At 36.6% G+C, this 15,640-nt stretch overlaps 1 protein-coding gene across 1 annotated transcript; it reads right to left on the bottom strand.

The window, feature by feature from the left end:
- Positions 1–393: 393 nt before the first annotated feature.
- Positions 394–15,619, bottom strand: FANCB (Fanconi anemia complementation group B). Its single transcript, NM_001199100.2, has 9 exons — positions 15,527–15,619; positions 14,171–15,191; positions 13,186–13,338; positions 12,600–12,692; positions 8,542–8,670; positions 7,576–7,739; positions 5,078–5,532; positions 3,985–4,222; positions 394–1,776 (listed from the first exon to the last, which is right to left on the bottom strand). Exons 2-9 carry the CDS (start codon positions 15,119–15,121, stop codon positions 1,356–1,358), a joined length of 2,604 nt encoding a protein of 867 aa, NP_001186029.2. The 5' UTR covers positions 15,122–15,191; positions 15,527–15,619; the 3' UTR covers positions 394–1,355.
- Positions 15,620–15,640: the final 21 nt, after the last annotated feature.

Below are 15,640 nucleotides of genomic sequence, written 5' to 3'. Positions count from 1 at the left end.
GTTGTGCTTAGCTGCCTTCTGGCAGCTGCCTTAAATCATGATGGGTACTCTTGACAAAATGAAACAAAACAAAACAACAAAAACAATTCTTGAGGAATGTTCTTCTGAATCGATAGATCTTTCATTCTTCAAGCCAAACCCTTACTGTCAGAGTACACGCTGAAGCTGTTAACTATTAAAACTTTGTTTGCAGCAAACTGTTTGACAACTTTTGAACAAAAGGTGACAAACACTATGATTTTACTTGCATAAAGCAGAGATAAAAGGAAACAAAGTATTATGATTTGTGATTTTCCAAGCCTTCTGTCACTTGCAAAGCTGAAAAAAAAAATATAACTATGATGGGGGAAAAAAAAAGATAAGTAACTACCATAACATGAAGTACATGCAAGATCACAGGCAGCTCTTTTCTGGGATACACACATACACTTTATTTCTGGTTAGAAGAAGATAGTAACAGGCAAGGAGTTGCTCATTACTTACAGTAGTTGAGGATAGGTCCAAAGTACTGAGTAGCTAAGATCAACAGACAAGCACTTATAACTCAGGGAACAAGCAAATAATTGTTTCATCTTTGAAGTTGGGTTAAGTTCCAAGGAAAGAGAGTTTTGTCCAGGATTTACTAAGCAAATTAGCCTTTCCATGGTCTTGTCAGTGAGGATGGACCTTGCAAATTTAAAAGCATGATTACATCCATGATTACAAGGATGAATGTTCAAGAGTTCATGGAATTCTGTAAAAGGCTTAATCTAGTTTCTCCAGCCCCAACACATGCTCCAAAATGTCTCAAATTCAAAGGTGGCCTCTACAAAACTGGGCTGCAAAGTACAGCCAGAGTTTTCTCCCCCAGATTTCACAACTGGCATGTAGATTTAACAAAAGTTATCTAAAAGGCATGATATATCAAGAAAATAGGCTGCTGCTTTGAAATTATCAAACATCACAATCAAATTATGAACTAAATTTGTTTAACTTCCTGTAGCTTAGTCTTAAGATTTAAAAAAAAACAAACTTAGTGTTGGCTGTGTTAATAGTTCTAGTAGAATTTTAGTAGGACTATTTTAAACAATACATACTTACTTTTTCCTAATGTATTTCATTTAAAGATCAAGAATTATAACTTTCAAATAATATTTATTAGAAAAGTACCTTAAAATATATTTTAGAAATCTGTGACCAAATAGTGACTGTTACTTTTTACTTTTGCTGAACCAGCTAGAAGTCATCAACCAAAACGCTGTTGTTTATCTCTACAAATATCTGAGCTATAAAATAAGTGACATAAATATGAAAATATAAATATTTTATATTACAATTTCATTAAAACTTTATTCAAAATAAATTTAGATAAGTTTCTAGGACTTGCTCAGTCTCCACACAATCATATCAGAACTGAGCTGAGCTTCTGCTACTTTCAAAGCCACTTCCTGGTAAAGCGTACCATCCATCGTTTCATTCATACTTAGCATACACTGTTCCTTTTCGTTTTGAAGCCTCTCTCTGAATTGCTGAACACCATCCTCACTGTCCAGTAAAGAAGCCACAGGAGCATCATTGATTTTCTTGCCAGGCTCATTCCACCATGTCAAGTTGTTTTCAGCTTTACTTTCTTTTGAGGAGAGGAAACTCCTTGAGGTGAACATTTCTTTTTCCAAAGCCAGTACTAACTGCTCAGTAAGTACACCTTTGCTTCCAGATTTCATGAGTTTTACATCACATCTTGGTGGAAGAACTCTAATAAGGCTATGAAGACACTGGAACAAGACAGTCAGACTCCTGCAAAATAAGAGTACTATTATTAAAGATATCTTCTGTGTTCAAAATTCTATAGTGGCAAACATAATAAAGCTACTTTAAATTAAGCAGATGAAAACTCAGGATGTTTATGGTTTTAAGTATTGTGCATACAGTACACATAACTGCCAGCAAGGACTTTCTAATGGAATTCAGACTAGCTGCTGTATATCAAAAGATCTGTTGCTTCAGTAACAAATATTCAACATTAAAACACATATCCAGTTATATGAGCATCACTTCTTTCTTTAAGAAACAATTCATTGTATGCAAAAACCACATGTAACAATACAAAATTGCCTAGTATGCATTTAGGGGCAGAAGAAAGATGCATTCACATATTGTCACCATCAGTAGATACGCACTGCAGAGCTATTAGGTGGCTAACTGCTGGTCTTTTTTGAACAGTCACTGGTGAGGAAGTGTTGTACTTAAAAATAATTAGATGTTCAAATTAAGAACCTTGGATAAAATAGTGTTGGTATTCATCACAGGGAACTTATTCCCCCAGACACTAGCATGATGCAGTGACAGACCAACATTCATTCTAAGAGAAATGCAGTTTGTCCAAAGTCTTATTTCCTGCATTTGGCCAGATGAGCTCCTCAGAAGATGTCTTTCAAAGGAAAAAAATTAAAAAATTACGTCAGGAAAAAAAAGAAAAGACAAAAAAAAGCATCTTGCCCTGGTTTTGTCAGTATTCCATATGATGGTATCATACGGCAGGCTGCCTGATGCTTAAACTCAGTACTGGGTGCACTTCCTGTGTGCTGTGTTTCTAGCAGACACAGCTATTTCATGCAAGTTCCAGCTCTGAGAGATGTGATCTGATTCTGGGTGAGGAGGAAGTTCTCTTGTCTTTTCTGGGACACCAGTTGGTGAAGGCCTGCCAATAAGCACTTTGACTTTTTCCTCCAGTTTATTTTTGGTTCATTTGATTTATTATTCTTAATTATGCTGTATTACCTCACACTCCTCTTAATAAACTAGTTTCTCCTATCTCAACTGGGTTTCTTCCTCTTCCTTCCCCCCCTTCTCTTGAGGTGATTAACTCTTCAAACCACAACACATCCCTAAGTAGCTAGTTTTCTCACACTGATCAGTAAAGCTGTTCTGTTGCAATTAACTTATCTTAATCTTAATTTTCCACTACTTATAACAGATGCAGCTTATCTCATTTCTGAATGGCTGTGAAAAAAAATTATCAGTACAACTTCAATCTGTCAGAGAAATATTCTACGAGAAAAAGATCGATCCAGTGAAGGGGAAAAAAACCAACACTGAAAATACAAATATAAACATACAAGTATAAACATGCAGCTCATTAAGTACTGATATTAAATTGGATTGAAAATGAATAGTGTCAAGTGAACTAAGTTTCCAAAAGGAAGTTTTTAAAGGTCTTGATTTTTAAAAACATTACTCTTTGTTCTTACATAAAAGGCAATCAAATCCTAATTGAATGAAGTCTTTTACTTTACTTTTTTTTTGTCTTTTAGTTACAGATTCTTAAGAGATGTACCCTTACCTTCTCTTACTTTTTTTGTTTGTTTGTTTTCTTTTAGCTTGAACTCTTCATGAAAAGAAAAGTTCATCAGTACTTGAAAATTACTTTTCACAGTGTGAGCCTTATCCAGCTAAATCGTAAACGATGGAAGTATTACTAACTTGTTTACCTGATGTACATCATTTTATCCCAATAGTTTGACAATATACGTAAGGAAATCACTGAGATTCTTCAGATTATTTCCTCTTCAATACAATGGCAGATAGAAAATAAAGTTTATCCGAAAAAACGTACCAGTTAGATAGATGCATGTTGCATTTCTAAACTAAAAATGCAAAGAAAAAGAATGCAACTTAAATTGTCTAGTTTGTTTTTGTTAAAAATAAACATTCCCTTACGATGAAAAAAAAAGAAAAGTCAACATGTTGAAAAAACATATTAAGAAAAAATATAAGATTACTATGCACTGAAATGAACAAAAGAAATGGTACCAAGTGTCTATTAAAGGGGACTACAATTATTCGGAATTCAGTGTACTAGCACAAAATTAAATGATACAATTCAGGCTCTGACATTCTCATATCAGAACTATGACTGTTGGCTACGATGCCAATAAGAGACAACATGAAGATAAAGGCATGAGTCTAAGATAAAGATACTGTAAAACTTTTGACCAATTTTACCTGCAAAACAGTGTTAGAACTCCTTCAAATGGACTTTTCAGTGTCCAGCTAAAGACTGTACCGTAGACATTTCCTGCTTTATGAGCGAATACCATGTCATGGCATTCCTTAAATGGTACGCACTCCATTTCTCCAAGTAACCACGAATTTACTCGAGTCAGTGTGCAGTCAGAAGACAGAATCTGAAAGGAAGATCTGATAGATACTGCAAGGATAGCAGCTATGTCTTCCATTGAACCTGCAAGAAAATACAAAAAAAAAAAAGATACTTAACCTAAATACTTTGATCAGGTTTCATGTATAAGATGCAAATACATTTTTGATTCACACTCCCAATTTTACTTGGGGTCTGCACCTGCATTCAATGTTTTCTTTGGAAATTTTCCTCTCACCTAAATTCTTACACCTATTTCTGTTGAGCAAAATGGTTACCTGATTAACAAAGCTGCAACTATATAATAAGAGAGCTCTAAAGATAAATGTCACCTTGCCAAGTGAACATTATTAATAGCCTCCTGTGACATTAAGATGGCACTTTGGTGTTAGCTGATGATATGGCATTAAAGGAAGAAATTAAAATTCATAGCAGATGATCAAAAGGACAGTTCACTACACAAGCAGAAGCCCAGTTCAAAATCAGTTCAATCAGGAACTTAAAAAGAAAAAAAATACAGAGGAACACAATAGCTGTGCAGATGAGGAAAAGCTTCAGTTATTTTGGTATTACTTAAAAAAATAGTAATACTAAGTCAGGATAAAATAAATGTATCCAATCAACAGTAAATATCCTATTTGCAGAAAAAAAAAAGCAAGCTATATCTGTATTCAGATTTATCTTCAAAATTAACCTTTCTTGATACACTTCAGCACCAATGCTGTAAAACCTTATAGCAACTGTTACACTTTTTTTTTTTTTTTTAAACTTAAAAGTTCTTCTGAATGAAAAGCTGGGTGAAATAGAAAGCAGAAGTCTGTAGGTGTTGACTTCAAAGAAAGAAACATAATTACACCCTGAAAATTTAGCTTAATCTCATCTAGAAAAAAAAACAATCAACCACATCTTCATGAATCCAAACGCTATCAATCCATTTACCTGTACAATAACTATTATCCTTGAGCATATTTAGTGAATATTTCCCATTTGAAATATCTTCCAGACTTAGCAAAATTTTTCCACAGAGTAAAGTCATCCTTTTGCTCTTCTGTAAATCACCATTCTGATGTTTTTGTTTCTTTGCATGTAGTAGAACTGCACAGCAAACACGATGAAATGCCAGTAGTGGTGAAAGGCTGGTAACAGCAGTGACTGTATTTGCTTTATCCAGCTGAGTCCTAGAACACCTCTTATGAAACTCTTCTTTCAGATCATTCTTGCTACGCAAGTCCAATTTCATCTTTTTTTGAGGAGGCTCAATTTGACATGAGGAGACAGATAATGCTGAGAAGACTTTGTTCAACTTAATGATTTTATTCCGGCACTCAATAATTGGAGAAATCAAAGAGAAGTCTTGATCCATCACTAATGATAAACTGATATCACTCACTGACCTGTAAAAATCCACATAAGATGACTGCATTCCAAGTTTGCATTTTGCTTTTTGATAAATAACAAAAAACAATACTTTACAAAATTTAGGACTACTATGAACTCCAACACTATTCCAAGTTAATTCAGAGGCCGTGCAGTGTGTAAGTACTTATAATCTTAGATGAAATTGCCATTTGTATTAAGAGCTCCTGGGAGATAGATCGCTCACATTAGCTGAAATAATTTGGACATTTAATTCACTCAGAAAATATTGAACATTCAACCTAACCCTTGCAGATACTTGATGACATTTGCACTTTATTTTTAAAGACTTAATTTTCTTTTAATAAAAAAGGACTACAGAAAGTAAAAATTCTGCCTCTTTGAGAACTAAGAGTTCTTCTAGTATTTACACCGTTTTTTAGATATTCAAACAAAAGTGCAGGTAGACAGTAAAATAAAGGGTTCAAAACACTGTTTCCTTAATCATGCAGTAATTTTCTGAAATGCATGTTTTGTTCATTCAACACAAGATTCTTTTGTGAAATCCTAGTACTACTGTTTCAGATCTTCTTTCAGTGAACATTTTACTCTAACAATCAATTCAATCTCAAGATGTCACTGGCACCTGAAGTCATACAAACGTCTAGATTCCTTTATGGGAAGTATCATCACCTCACAGTGTAATCTAAAACATCAATATAATCCTGCATTAGTAGGAAGCCCAAAAATAATCAATGAAAACTTGTACATTGGAGCTGAAAAGAAAGCAAACCCTTTTCTGCAAAACCACAGGCCCATGACCCTGGACTCCTGGAGCCCAGTAGACCTGCTACAACCTTCTAGCCTACCAGGTAACCTTTCACAACTGATTTAATCTTCACAGATCGGTTCTCAACTGTAAAAATGAGGAAGAGGTCAAAGTTGCTGCTGGTTTTAAAAAAGTTGTTCCAAATCTTCTCAGGACTTCTGAAGCTATAGTGGACTTAAGTATTTGATTTTCAAAACAAAGTCACTGTCATCAAAGCTAGAAGAATAAACAGTGGAAAGGCAAAAACAATCTTTTGCCTTGGTAGCTCTTAACAGAGGCCATCAAGAACACAAGGTCAGCTTCCTTGTTAAGTTATAGCAAGCTGGTAGTTGAGAGATAACATACCTGCAGTTCCAGCAGAACAACCAAAGGGCCTGATAGGTCAGTTCCCCCACAGTCACTTGAATGATTTTCAGAGGCATCAATACTCCTTAAGCTTACCTTAACACACTGTCAGCTACAATGCTTGTGAGAGTATAGGTCAAAAAGTAACTTCTAACTCTACCAAAGTTTACATTATACACTGTCTATCATAAGTTTGTTTCAGATAACCCTGTTCTTTCAAAGTGCATTTCAAATAAGCTCCCTCGTCAACGGGGGAATAACATCAGTAGTAATCGTGACTAGAACTAAGCAACTAAAATGAACAGAATAAACAAATCACTTTAAGGATAATAACGAGAACAAATCTTTTTGAAGCTTTGAGTATTTTAAGCCTGCTTGTTCCATGTGATTTATATAATGCGTAGGCTCAGAAAATACTTATTTGATTTGATATCTGACTACAGCATAGCTGAATATTTACTAAGTCGATCAAATAATTAAAAATAAAACATTCTACTTCTTAAGGAAATCACTCTCTATGAATGGTGAGATACTAATGTTTAGGCAGCAGGAACAGTATAGTTAAAACAGAGCTAAATCTACACCACCCACTGACGTCAGTATACCTATGCTAATATTAACTATAAAGAACCATAATTTTTGTCAAAGAAAGCTCTATTATAAATGCCTCCAGTAATGACGTAGTTATACTGACACAGCTGATTTTTGGCTAGATGATATATTTTTGGCACAGCACTAGAGAGACATGTCACAGCAACAATACTGGCAAAATGCACTTGAAATACTTCATACACAGATGTTGAAATGAGAAAAGTCAAATCTCAAAAATCCACTCTTCCTACAGCACGGCTTTACTTGCAATCTCAATTTCTATTAAACTACAAAATGAAATTATTTATATACTTACAAACAAAATGATTCAGTTAGTTTTACTCCAACTACCAAGTTGTCACCCACAACACGTTGCCACAATTTCTCTATGAAGTGATCTTGAAGTTTAGGTGTCAATGATGGCTCTTTACTAACAGAATGAGGTTTTCCCACATCATCCCAGAGACTGACAAGGCCTTCCTTATAGAAAAATGTTTGTTTGGACAAATTAAGTACAGATATTAGTTCTTTTTATATTGCATTACTTCATGTTCTACTATAAAATCTACTACATAAAATGAAATCTATACAAAATAGTCTATTTTCTAGAATAGATTTACAAGATATAAATCCACTTTCTTTAAACAAAAGCTATCATGACAAACAACTCATCCTCTCCTTGTACATGTTTTCTTCCAAAGAAGGCATTAGAAGTTATATTATTAATTGCTTAAAATTTTGCTGTCTAAACCTGGTTGACTTGAAGGAGACTAAAATATTAACTGAAAGATCATGCAGATTTCAAGCAATTATGAGTCTTAGTTTGAGAAGCATACAGATATAACATTTGCCCAAACTTTATCACCTTTTTAGCTCACAGTTCACTCTGCCCCACTGTAAGATAAATTTTGCCTACAGAAATCACTGCTCATTCTTCCTATCATATTAGATCAGAGACAGATATTCGATATCCAGGTAACTGCCAATTAAGACAATACAGTCCTCCTACTGTTTGTCATTAACTCACTGTTAAAGATTATTCCTCTGTACAAACCACTCACCAGGATCAATTTCAAGGAAAAAATTAAATTTACTCTTAACTACATAAATTGTCAGGTTAAGATAATGAATCAGACTTTACTTAAAGCAAATCAATGAGTTTTGATAGTGGCAATTCTGACTGGTAAAAGTAGCAAGTGTGTGAGGGAAGAACCTTCTACAAACGTCTCAGCAAAAAGCAGAAGTGTTTTTTTTATGATCTGTGCTTTCTTCTGTATTTTACCTTTTTTGCACTTGGTAGAATATGGTTTCTTCCTTCAACAAGATCTATTAGTGCTCTGCATGACTGAAGAATAACCCTCTTTTTGAGACCTAAATGCTGCTGTAGCTCTCGAACAGAGGCGAGACCAGCCTGTAAAACATAAAAGTGCTCATTGGACACAGTCTCTAGTCTATTGCAAGTAAGGACTGGTACTGAAGCTACCAAGATAACCCTCAGCTTTCCATTTTATGCAAGGATCACAATCCAAGTTCCTGATGTTCCTGAAGTAATGCTTTTAAAAACTGTTTAAGTCACGTTACTCTGCTGCCAAAACACAAATCTAAGAATCTTGTTCTCTCAGTATTGAACTCTAAGTTTATCTTAATTTGAGAATATTTACATTAGATGTTTACGTAGGCATTCAATACCTTCATTATTGTTTCTGCTTTATTTTTGTATTACCATTATTTTTGATTTTTGGTCAAGACTTATACTGAAGATTGTTCAAGTAAATATATTGAAATGTTGACAGTTTTACAGACAAATACATAGACAAATTCTAAGTATTAGGTTATTATATTTAAAAAAATTCTTCAGAAAGTATTTTCTGAGAAGTAAGCTCCTGAGAAGCCTGCTACTGTCAACAAGAGAGAGGAGAATAAAGCCTATCATTGGAAAGGAAGAACAGTCTCTAAACAAATAAAAAAAGACATCAGACTCACTCATCACCAAATGACAAGCCTGAATGAAAAGCACGCCAAGTAAAAGGAGTAATGCCATTTGCTCATGATGCAGGAGCAAAGGGCATTCTGAGAACAGAACCCATCATGATAAATACTCTAACAAAATGATTTGTCACCTATCAAACCAAGCATCACAAATACCATATTCCATGAAATACTCCAGTGCCAGACTTGGCAGAGGAAGAAAAGGAAAACTTAAGAATAAAGAACAAGGATGGGGAGGGACTTCTTATGAGGGCATGTAGTGCCAGGACAACAGGAAGCTGTTTGAAACTGGAAGAGAATACATTTAGACTAGACTTAAGGAAAAAAAATTTGTTACTGTGAGGGCGGTGAGACACTGGTACGGGTTGCCCAGTGAGGCTGTGGATGCCCCCTCCCTGGAAGCATTCAAGGCCAGGCTGGATGGGGCTCTGAGCATCCTGGTCTGGAGGGAGGTGTCCCTGCCTATAGCATAAGGGTTGGAACTACGTTATCTTAAAGGTCCCTTCAAACTCAAACTGTTCTATGATTCTATTATTTTATGTTTCTACAATCTCTTCCTAACTGCAGTCAACAGAGTATCAAACCATTACTTACTCCTATTCGTAACTCCCAAGGAAATCGGATACAGACAAAAAAAAACAGGGAAGTACATAATGAGAAACAGCCAATGTAGCCAAAGACCTACTGATCCAATTGCTCTCCCATGTGACTTTTGCAAGCACTTTTTTTCCCTTTCACAAAGCAACACAAGAATGAGAACTGAAACTTACCATATGGCAAAAACTAGAGTAATTCTCTATCAGTGTTGCTGGAACAAGGAAAACATACATCCTTAGACCCATACCCAAGATGAACGGAGTAACAAGCACCAGTAGAAGTTACAATCTCTACAGCATCAAATGGAAAATAAAAGCGAATCATTTTAAAAACAGAAAATAAACATCCAGTCTAAAACATGGTAGGATAGAGCTGAACAAACAAAGCTGAGAGAAAATTCAGCACAAACAGTACAACAGATGAATCACTGTCAGAAAACAAAGCAAATTAAAGTGGAGGCTTAGTAGTAAGTAGGACAGTGCTTTGACACATTCCAATTAAACTTACAATATTCATAAATAAAACAATACCCATACATATAAAGCAAAAAATACTAAGCCAAGAACTTTTTGCAAAGGGCAGAAAGTGGAAGGGAAGATTCACAATAGGCAGGACTAGAACTACTGTGAAAAGCAATGGTGGAACAGCGAAAGTAGACAAAAATGCTAGAGGGAAACATAATTCAGATATCTGGAGTCTGAAACTGCTCTTTTATTAAAAAAGAGTCTCCATGGTTTCCAAGCAACTGAAATTGTTTATGAAAAAGTACATAAAAAACTCAATCTACAGCAAAGGCTGTACTGAAAACAACAACTTGTTGCTATTTCTAATCTAAGTTTTAAAAATAAAATGTACAGAACATTTCTTGAATAACTTCCCACCCACTACTAAAACGACACTGTCAGAATGGGAACAAATAAATTCTCAATTCAATAAATGAGAGTGGGAGAAAAAACACACAAACCAGTCCCCCCAGAAACAAACACAGTGCCCTAAAACAGGCAAGCCAAGTGAAAGGAGAAAAAAAAAAAAAATCAAGAGCCTGGCACTACAACCCTTACAAAACTTTCAGTTGGTGTTGAATAGTCCCCTATTCATGTCAGAACAGAAAGTAAAACCATAAGAAACACTGTGACCACAGATACAGTGTAGCTGCACTATGCCAAAGGAAGTCCTCTTCAAAAGATAGGGTAATAAGTATTAAGGAAAGGAATCTAGAGGCATAAAGGCTGCATGCAGGCCCTTAAGACTGGATGCATGATAAGCACAGGGCAGTTTCAAAAAATACACAGACTGACATTTTTCAGTTTCACTATCTGCAACGTGCAACTTACACATATTACCGCATATGACTTAAATGCAGCATATTTCAGTGTAGCGGAGTGTAACACCTACCAAAGTTCTCACACGGATAGAAAACAACTACGCAGGCATAAAATGTTTTTAAGGGATAGCAACAGAGATATGAAAAAACACTGCATTTGCTATTGCTCTTTTCCCTAACATAGGAGATACCGCAGAGATTGTTAACACATGACAACTTGAATTTTGGAGACAAAATAAATAATAACTTCTGGAAATATCCAAGCTAAGCAGGATCCATGCAATGTTGCATCAAAAGAAACATCCCTGAAATTCAGTTACATCAGATTAAAAAAAAAAAAAGACAGCAACAGTACTTTAATATTCAGAGAAACATACAGAACAACAGAGATCTCAGCAAGGAAGCAACACTGCAACATGAAGGCTAAAATCATACCTCCACCTACTTCCAAATTCATTGCCATGGCAATATCAAAGATTTCAAGCATTAAGAAATAAGAGGATTTTCAATTCTCTTACAGTGCCTGTGCTAGCATGTGGCTTGGAAAACTACAGATCTACTACATCTAAAAGAAATATAGAGAAAGAAAGCCTTATGAAGGATTCTGTGTCTCCGTCAGAAGGATTTTATCAGCAGATGACACATAAGATCTCCAGTCAGTGGCTTGCTTCTATCAAAATCAATAGAATGTGCAGTACAGAGTACTCATGTGATTGTAACACAGATTCACAAAGCTGTAAAGCAGAAAGCCAGCTGGTGTATAAAAAGAGAAATATCAGAAGACGAGTTACATAAGCCATTTAGCAGTCAGTGGCAGGGCAGACAATCTTCACAACAGAAGTGGAAGGAGCAAAAACCAAGAGATGGAAACAAATGTCTGTTTGGCTGAAGGATAAAGTAACGTAACAAGTAAGGAAAGAATACAGAAGCAAAGAAATCATGTTTAAAGTATATCACTACCCAAGTCGTGGGTAGAAAGTAACAAATTGTGAAGGAAACTTGCACTTCTGTATGTAAAATCCAATAGACCTCTAGTAAGAAAGGTGAAGAACTATAAAAAAAAAAAAATACAGTACATCTCAAAGTATGTAATGCTGAGCAAAAGAAGTAAACACTCTGGTATTATGAAACTAGCATTTAAACATCCATGAGTAAAATGACTGTTAGGAAGCTTTTGTAAGATGGCTTCAGCATTATCACAAAAATGTAATTAAAATTAAATTAGATTCTTCTAATTAGCTAAATGCATTTATAACAACCGAATGAACTGAAACAGACTACCACCAATTCGAGAATGGATACTTAATAACACTAATTTCTCCCTGAACCACTTCTCCAATAAAGATAGTATTATTAACCTCACCCCTTAGACTAATGATACAGAAAATTAATTTGGAGAAAATATGAAGGCAGATTTATTTAGCACAAACCTGTAATCTTGTTTCAAGAGCTTGGATGGTAAGCAAACCATTCTCTTGTAATCCTTCTGCAGCAGGAACATCGTCTTTATAATTAATACCACTCTAAAAGAAAAAAAGCAAAAATATGTAAAAAGCTGAATGTAAGGTCCAGTCATCATTATTATCAAAAAAGAAAGGGTGAGGAAACCAGAAGAATAGCCATGTTCCTTTTAAAAGAAAAATCTCATCTTCTGAAAGCAATTAAGGATTGATAATACATAGAAGAAAGACACAATTCTGAGACAGTAATTAACATGCACTACAACCTTAATTCTATTAACTAAAAGCTAAGCGTTGTAAAAGATCTGTTACGTATCTGAAACACCTTCAACCATATTCCCAGAAGGATGCTGATACTATCCAGGAGGTAGAATAATGTCTCTAGACAAATTACATCATTATTCAAACAGAGTATTGTACTCGATTATATTCAAACTTCAGGGCGTTTCACAACAAACATCCCATTTCACTTAGCACCACTGCTTTAATCATTTCCCAAGGCTTTTTTTTTTTTAAGCACAGACTGAACAGCTGAGAAAAGGCAAACTGAACTTACTTCATAGTTTATCTTTCCAAAATCCGTTATTTTAAACATATTTAACGCATCTGTATTGGAGTCATCATTAAAAAGCAGTAGCAGTTGCTCAGTTCCAGAACCAATAAAATCATCTACCAGAACAGACTTCACCTTCTGCCATTTGGAAGTAACCTGCAGCGGGAGAGGTTTTAAAACACAAATATTTGGAATCTTGTATGTGATTTTGTCAAGATGAGGCTTGCCTTTCAGATAAGGCAAGATTTCATTTCCATTGTGTCTTCTTGACAGAGTATTACAAACACCTAGCAGTTAATTCTGTCTCTACAGACTTAAGGAAAAAATAAAGTCAGGACCTCCATGTCATTTCTGGAGAATAATGTTTTTTGACACTGTGAGGGAAAACTCAAAAAGCTTATCAATTCCAAGTTTATGCTTTAAAATAATAACAGTTAACTATGATTTTAACCTAAATTTCGCAAGCACATCCATAGCTGTCTTAAGCTTTAAATTCTCATATTATTGATTTGGTTTTCAGTAGAGGCTACACGTCAGACTCATAAAATATAGTACTATTAGAATATTAGAAACCAAGATTTATTTTCAAATATATAAGTAAGCAATGAAAGAAAAAAAAAAAAAGCATATACTTAATCATATCATATCACAGAATGGCCTGGGTTGAAAAAGACAATGATCATCAAGTTCCAACCCCCCTGCTATGTGCAGGGTTGCCAACCACCAGACCAGGCTGCCCAGAGCCACATCCAGCCTGGCCTTGAATGCCTCCAGGGATGGGGCATCCACAGCCTCTCCGGGCAATCTGTTCCAGTGCGTCACCACTCTCATTGTGAAAACCTCCCCCTAAAAACTTAAGCCAGGTTATTTTAACAGAAGTTGACAAGAAAGACAAAAAGCAATAAATCTTAAGCATATAACTTCTTCCTTTGGATAGAACGACAAAAAAGATACGGTAGGAAAAGGGAGATACTGAAGGCACAAATACCTGCAAGTTCTCTCTCTGTACAACACATATATTCCCAGAGGAAAAAGATACAATAAATAGCAAATCATTGCTACTGGTTACAGCAGTTTTTATTAAACATGGTTTTTCATAAGGAAGTTCACAAACACCTTTAGGGACACCGTCTTGGAACCAGATCAGTTGATTCTTTTGTGTGATGGCAGCAGCTGATATTCTGAGCTGTTTTTGCAGTCTCTCACTCTTGCAGACGCAGACAGAAGATACCACTCTACTGTAAGCATGAGGCATGAAGCGTGCTCCAGTCAGCATTTTTTGCATTTCAATGGCATATCCAAAGAACTCACTGCCCCAGATGGCTCTGTCTGAAGTGGAAAACTCATCCCCATCTTCACTCTCCGGCAGGCAAGCAGCTCTGATCCCTAACACAACAGTGCCTTCACCCTCAATTTCACCCATCCACGCAATGGAAGAAAGTTGCACAGGAGCGCTCAGAACCGTGCAGGTATCAGAAGAGACGTAGAACAGCTTGTTGGCGTGCCTCCACAACACCGAGGGGCCAGCGAACAACCTGACGTCCTCTTTCAGCTCGTAATCCAATCTAAAATGACAGCACTGCTCAAACCGATCGGAGCTGTGAAGCAACAGCAAAAGGTGCTCGACGACGCCATTGTGCTTTTTCATTTTCACCAAAACACAGGGAAGAACAACCCCCGTTTTGGAACGCGTGGCGCAGTCACAGCAAACGATCTCAGTTTCAGAGTGCTTTGCACGCACGCTAAAGGCTCCGGATGACTTCTGAACAAACAGCTGAGCGTCTCTGTCAAATGCCATCCTCCTGACACACAGCTTCGCTGTTCTGTCAGCTGCTCCCTCCACACGCTTTGCTTTTGACAGCTGAAAGACGAGGAGCTCTCCATTGTAGGCCAAGACGTGCTGTTGCTCGCTCAGAAGCATCTTTATTTCTCCGCACATGCATTCCCCTACAAGGAAACCGCATACCTCCCCATTTCCGTCAGGTGTAGCCCAGCTACAAGTTCTCCCCCTGCAAAAAGAAAGCAGAACAAAAAGTAAAAGGCTTTGCAAGCAGCCATGCTAATCCTTAAGTGAAACTGTATCACAAAGCAGTGATGTAGGCTAATTGAGAACACGAAGCCAGTAGTGCTTTAATAACATTGATGAGGTCGGCGTATGACAACGGTGCACCAAAAGACTTCCGAAACAACCGACGGGTTAAGTTACAGCCCGCCAGCCCAGTGGCGCGGAGGCAAAATTAACACTGACCGCACCGCTGTGCCGCCCCCGCCTGAAGGGACACGCCCGCCCCACCTACCCACACAAGCCACCACCGGAAAACCCGGCCTGCTGGGCTTCACCCACCTGCCCGCGCCGCAGTGACGGGACAAGGAAAGCAACACAAGGCGGAAGCGAGAGCAACGCGCACCGCTCCGAAACTCGCGCCACGCAGTGCATGACGGGAAAGGAAGCGGGGCG

Source organism: Gallus gallus, chromosome 1 (assembly GCF_016699485.2).
Source record: "Gallus gallus isolate bGalGal1 chromosome 1, bGalGal1.mat.broiler.GRCg7b, whole genome shotgun sequence".
NCBI lineage: Eukaryota > Metazoa > Chordata > Aves > Galliformes > Phasianidae > Gallus > Gallus gallus.
The sequence above is the reverse complement of the archived record's forward strand: the minus strand, read 5'-3'. Positions and strand labels throughout refer to the sequence as shown.

Bases quoted from the DNA above. Each gene is read 5' to 3' on its own strand.
- FANCB (NM_001199100.2), bottom strand. From the start codon at position 15,121: ATGTGCGGAGAAATAAAGATGCTTCTGAGCGAGCAACAGCACGTCTTG. The intron at 13,339-14,170 runs GTATTTGTGCCT...CTCCCGCTGCAG, and splicing joins TACAGAGAGAGAACTTGCAG to GTTACTTCCAAATGGCAGAA. The intron at 4,223-5,077 runs GTAAATGGATTG...ATTTTCTTGCAG, and splicing joins GGATAATAGTTATTGTACAG to GTTCAATGGAAGACATAGCT.